Below are 5,959 nucleotides of genomic sequence, written 5' to 3'. Positions count from 1 at the left end.
CGGCCGCCATTCGGGGCCAGCTCATCAGCCGCTGCGTGACAAGTCCCTGCGTGGGTTTTGCGGTGCAGGACGAGGTGCTCTGCCCGAGCTCCTCCAGGAAAACCACCGCCCTCGGCGCCAGCCTGCGGCTCCTCCGTGCCGGGGCCTTCCGTGCTCGGCTCACCTCACGTTGTCCCGCTTCAGTTTTTTTTGATCCTAGCCGGTGCCGGGGGCCCCTTCCGCTGTGGGTTTTTAGGGCTCTCCTAATGCATCCTGCGACAGAGGTTGTAGCTGTGGATGCCAAGTCCAGGACACCACTTTCAAACCTTTCCTGTTTTGATGGTTAAAATCCCTTCCATGTTTCTTCTGCCCTGAGGACTTGGTAGCAATGGGAAGCCAGACACAGGTTACAGAACCACGCGCCTCCCCCCGTACAGACCCCTGTGAGGGTAACTCACGGTTAATGACCCAGTATTTGTTGCAGGGAGCCCATTCCACAGGACAGGTTGCGGCAGGAGCTCGGCTATCAGAGCCGGCAGAGCTTGGTACGCTGCGCCTCTCCCAGCTTCCCCATGAAGGGGGCTGAGGGCCAAGGAAAGGCTGCGCCGGGCTGGGAGCAGCCCTTAGGAAGCCCCCCATGTGCCACACCTTGGCCAGGCTCCCCGGCTTGACTTTGGGCAAATTACATCTCATTTCCCCATTTGTCTGAAATTCCTCATCTCCTGGGGCTGCTCTGCGCGCCGATCATTGAGACCTAAAGGGCCGAGGTATTGGAGAAAGGCTTTGGATGGCACGGGGGGGAGAGAGGAACTAAACTGCTCTGCTGAGAGCCGAATTTGGAACGTGCGCGAGAGCAGAGCCTGGCCTCAGTGAACACCACAGCTAAAAATAAAAGATCGCGCAGGTCTCGTTTCAGTGAGCGCTAACCACTTCCAGACAGAGGAGACGAGGGCCTTCAGGAGGGAACCGTGACCACCTCACAGAGACAGCTTTGTAATCCCCGGGCTCAGGGGAGTTCGCCGGAAAAGCTACGCATCCAATTCACTCGTGCTTGCAATTTATCTTTGGGACTATGCCGATCCACGTGTTGTTTTGAAGGTTTGCAAACACTTGCAGGCAGTGGGGTTTGTGCGGTGCTGGATGTTATGGATTACATGCAACAAACCCAGCGTGAGCCTTTGCATCACTCCAGCACCTTTCTGCTGGGCTCCATTTCCACCTGGGATCGACCCCAGCACCTCCTCGAGATTCCCTGTGCTGTGGCCAAAACCCAAAATTACTTCTGAGCCAGTTTCAAACAATTCCCTCTCACTGCTTTGTTCATTGCTACCTCCAGCTGAGCCCAGAGCGCTCCTGAGCATTGCTCTGCCACGACACACCGTAGCAGAGTACCTGCTGTGAAACAGCCCAATCCTCCTCCTACCTCACCTTGTGCTGCATCACCCTCCTGTCTCGGGCACTTTTTGACCATTTAGCCACAAGGCATCTTTCTGCAGGGAAGGCTTGGGGATTGCAGGGGATCTGATACAGATCCTCCGCTCCCTCCAGGCTCATTTCGATTATCTGGTGGTTGGCACCAACCGGCTTCAACCGCTGCCCTGGCAGCACGCTGTGGGTGGCAGAGATCACCCTGCTCCCCTTTTTAACTTCCCGGCTGTGGAGAGGAAGCGCAGGGAAGGACAGATTGCCCCTACACAGCACCCCGTGCGCTCTGCGGTGCTCCCCTAGCTCCGTAGTGGCTGCTGGATCTTCACTGCACTGAGAAAGCCATGGGCTGTACATCTGCTTTGGAAGAAGCACCTGGTGCACCCCCAGATCACCTCGTAAGCCATTAACTGCTTTTGCTTACCACCGTACACCGCCACCGACTTGAAGGAACGTTACGCTGCTACGGCTGCAGACGTGTACTGCTTCTGGCTTCTGACACAGTGACCGACGGGGTTACTGTCCCCGGCCCGTTTGGTACCTGCTGCACTTCTAGCAGGAGGGCTCCTCTTCCTCAGCCCACTGCTGTCGTCAGACCCTCAGCCCTTCGCTCTAACGCATCCAGGTTGAAGACCAGAGCAAGGAGTGCTTACACAAAGTGCTGCGGGCAGATTTCTGGCCTGGCAGGACAGCGATGAGCAACCAAGGTGGTGAACCTCAGCTGGTGCGCCTGCAGCAAGAAGAAACGTGCTCAGAGCCTGCCGCAGTAGCAGCGTTGGGAAAAGTCAGGATAGCCAGCAGCAGAGAGCAGAGCGCGGTGGACTGCTGAAGGAAAGAGGAGCAGAGAACCAAGTTGTTGCAGCTCAATGTTCAGATTTAAGCACCTTTTTCCTCTCCAGAATTCAGTAAGGGGGAAGGTCTTACCCACCCCTTGCAGCGATAAAGATCCTGCACCACTCTCCAGTGTGTTTTTGCCTTAAAATTGTGGTGTTTCTAGGATGCCGTTCCTTATTGCCAGTGCCTCCCCCATCAAAACACAGGCAAGGACCTGAAAAATCAGATGCCCGTCCAGTCTTCAGATATGCCGAATTCCCTGTCGACGCTCAAAGACGACTGGAGGGAAGCCCCCCGAGACTGGAGGGGCTGTACACCGAGCCCAGCCCCTCCTCACGTTTGGCTTCAGCTTTGCACTTCCCTTCTCTCCCTGGTAAAACACCTGCTCTTATCTAGAAGAATTGCTCCAGCAAGCTGGGATTATCAGATCTAAATCTGTCCCTTGCTCTGTGCTCTCAACATACTTCAGGTTGTACTTGAAAATATTCTGGTATTTGCTTCCCATCAGTTCGCCTTTTTTTTTTCCTCCACTCTTCCCCAGGAATGGGAAGCCAGGTGAGCTGCAGCCCAGAGCCACACCACCTCTCTGTGCTCCGAACAGGAGACGGCTGATCCACATCCGGAAGCGGTGCCGATGTTTTTGAAATGGACGCTACTTAAAGGTATTAGCGAGATTGAGTGCAGTTATCTTAACCTCGGGTGTCAGGGCTTCGCTGATCCTAGCGGGCACCAGCCAAGTGGAACCATCCTTCAATCCAAGCAGTTTTACCAGCTTTTATTAGAAACACCAGCACATTTCAAGTTTCCTCTTTTTGATCACAAATATAGTATTTTTCCTCTTTTTAAGTACACAGCATGAGACACAGCATCAGGGCTTTCCATCTTTTTTTTTTTTTTTTTTTTTTAAACAGCAATTTCTTTTGGACAAGCTTTGGGTTAGTATTCACTGACCTCAGCCCAGCCCCAAATTTTGACATCTTGAATTGCTGAAGACAAGTGTGTGGGCAGATGAATCCAATGGTGGTGAAAAAGGTACAATAGTTAAAAGTTTGCAAGAAAAGTTTAAGCAGAGACCCTCTACAGTTTAAAAAGAATGAAGTAGCCCTGCAGCGCACTACTATTTTCACAGCATGGGGGGGTAAAAGTCGAGATAAATCGTTTGCTCTTCTCCCCCCCCGTCCTCCCCCAACACTGTTCCAAAAAAAACGTTAAGGCCGGAGGAAGCGCTAACTTCACGTGAAAAGCCAAGTGTGCCCGGTGCTCCCCGCTGCCGGGCGGGACACCTCGCTGGGTTTGCTGCAAATCCCATGCCAGTCGCACGTAACGGAGAAGCCTCAAGGTCTGAGTGATGGCGTTTTAGGCTAGTCATGGTTTTAGCTCACACCTACGCTGGGAAAGTTTCCCTGGACTTTTTAAACTCCAAGAAAGCAATTCATTGCGGGGAGGAGGGGCAAGTATCCCAGGAACATGAGGGCATGGTGACAGGATATTAAAGGGAACATGTACGTGATTTGTTATTTTTTATTCCACAGAAACCCCTCAAATCTAGACTCAGAGTTAACAGCAGAAAAATAGTGTTAAAGTCAATAGGTTCATATTTTACTGTAGACTAAATAAATTAGCCTAGAATTAACTCAATACTCTCTATTTTCCTTTCATTGGTGATCCTTCTCTAAATTAACGCAGTTTTTTAAAAAGCAACGGCTATTAATAATTTATTCCAGTTAACCCTTATGGATGAACACCTGCAAATATTCGATGGATGGGAACCATTCCCCGCTCCTCTCCCTCCCTGAAAAGGAAGCAGTCACTAAAGGGTGTTGTAAAACAGACACGCTACCTACAAAACTCCACGTATCGTGCCGTGCCGCTCCTATCGATGCCTCTGGCTGCTCTGTGTAATGAGTGAATAGTCATAGCTATGTCTTACAAAGAACATGATCCAAAAAATATATAAATAAATAAAAACCTTAAACATTCTTACATGGATTTTAAAGAACAGAATACATGTTAAAAACTTCAGTAATTTATATCAATTTTAAGCAATACTTTATATACAATGGAAAAAAGACATGCATAGTCCAAATACAATGTTGAAAACAGCATTTTCATAACAAAAAACCCAAACACTAAGTGTTAATACCATGTACATGAATTCAAGAAGGACCACCCTTTTTGTCTGTTGCACACAGTTTATTTAACAATATGATATTATAAGTAAGAAATGAGTTTTTTTTTTTTACCATTCTATACAGTGATTGAATCTTCTTGGATTTTCTTATTTATAGTAATTATAGCGCTTGCATGATTTACACTAGAATTGCTTTTCCTCATTTCAAGTTTCACACAGAAGAAAGAAAGAAAAGAATGCTTCTTCTCTATTCAAATCAGCACGGTCTAAGAGTGATCATCCCTATTTTCATCTAAAACCAGTTTTATCAGAGAAACAAAGCAACAATTTCTACATCTGCAAGACAAGGATTTTGGCATTGGCCAATGTGTGGTTTTGTGTGCAAGAGTCAATTCCTATCTTTCCGGGGGTAATACTTCAAACGTCTGCAGAGTTCACTATAGAAAAAAAAAAAAAAAATCTTCCCGCAACGTGTCAAAGTTACCGGGATACATTATAATGTTGCATTATTTCAGGAAACAGTTTCTGAATATTATTTTTTTTCTTCTTTTAAACGCAAATGTTTAAAGTCTTGAAAATACAAATAAAAAATATGAATATAATGAACTTGTTTTCCCCATTAAAAAAAAGGTATGAGTCAACAGCAACAAAAAAAATAAAAACCAAAAAAACCCACAAAAGAGACCAGATATTTTAACCACCTGGCTTTAACAAAAAAATATATTCTTTGTATTGTTTTTGTGTTTGTTTTTTTGTTTTGTTTTGTTTTTTTTTGTGGTTTTTTGTTTTCTTTTTTTTTTCTTTTTTCTTTCTTTTTTTTTTTTTTTAAACAGCAATTCGTTCTTCCATGTGAAGGAAGCAGCAGTTCCATCTAGGATTCAAAACAACCCAGATGTCTGAATTTTCAGTACAAAATGTCCAAGAACACGAAAGGGAGGAGAAAAAAAAAAAAAAGCGATGCTCCCATAATGCTACAAACCCTCCACAAATTTTTCTAATGTGTCCCCGGTGGTGTCGCCAACCAGAGACAATTCGTTAGACAACGCACTCCTGTTCGGGGTGTTTAGTTGTGGAAGCATTGCACTCTGTTCTGGGTTGCCCAAGTGTCCCTGATCCATGGAGCTAGCCATAGTAACTGCGAGTCCTGGGTGGGGGGAACCAGTCTGGGGAGAGACGTGGTGAGGTGACGGTTGGGGCTGTATCCTGGGTGACGGGCTGGAATGTGGTGGCTGGGACTGGGGACGGGGAGACTGAACGGGTGCTGGGGACCGCACCTGGTTGCTGAGGGAGGTGGCGATCTGCTGGCCAGGGAGATGGGACGCCTGCGGTTGTCCTGAGAGCATGTGCTGCTGCGGGCTCATGGGGTTAGGCTGGCCGGGGGACCCTATCTGCTGTTTCATCTGCTGCTGTTGCAGGATGCGCTGCTGCAGTGCTTGCTGGATGTTGGGAGTGCCGTCGGTCCCCAGGCCGGGCTGGCCCATCTGGTTCAGCTGTCCCATCTGAGCCATCTGTCCCATGGAACTCCCCTGTATCGACAGATGCTGTTGCATCCGTTGCTGCTGCATGGCTTGAGGGTAACCTCCTGGTCCT

General features: G+C 48.2%; 1 protein-coding gene across 1 annotated transcript in view; it reads right to left on the bottom strand.

Annotated features, from left to right (window-relative positions):
• Positions 1 to 5,320: 5,320 nt before the first annotated feature.
• LOC104168524 (CREB-binding protein-like) overlaps positions 5,321 to 5,959 on the bottom strand; it is a gene marked incomplete at its 5' end in the record, with an annotated part of 59,790 nt that continues 59,151 nt past the window's right edge. The window contains 1 exon segment of the mRNA XM_009709174.1: positions 5,321 to 5,959. This exon segment is cut by the window's right edge and continues 30 nt beyond it. Within this exon segment, the coding sequence (XP_009707476.1) occupies positions 5,341 to 5,959 (619 nt within the window).

The sequence above is a fragment of the Cariama cristata genome, unplaced genomic scaffold, assembly GCF_000690535.1.
Source record: "Cariama cristata isolate BGI_N322 unplaced genomic scaffold, ASM69053v1 scaffold1210, whole genome shotgun sequence".
Classification (NCBI taxonomy): domain Eukaryota; kingdom Metazoa; phylum Chordata; class Aves; order Cariamiformes; family Cariamidae; genus Cariama; species Cariama cristata.
This window is presented reverse-complemented; position numbering and strand designations above follow the sequence as displayed.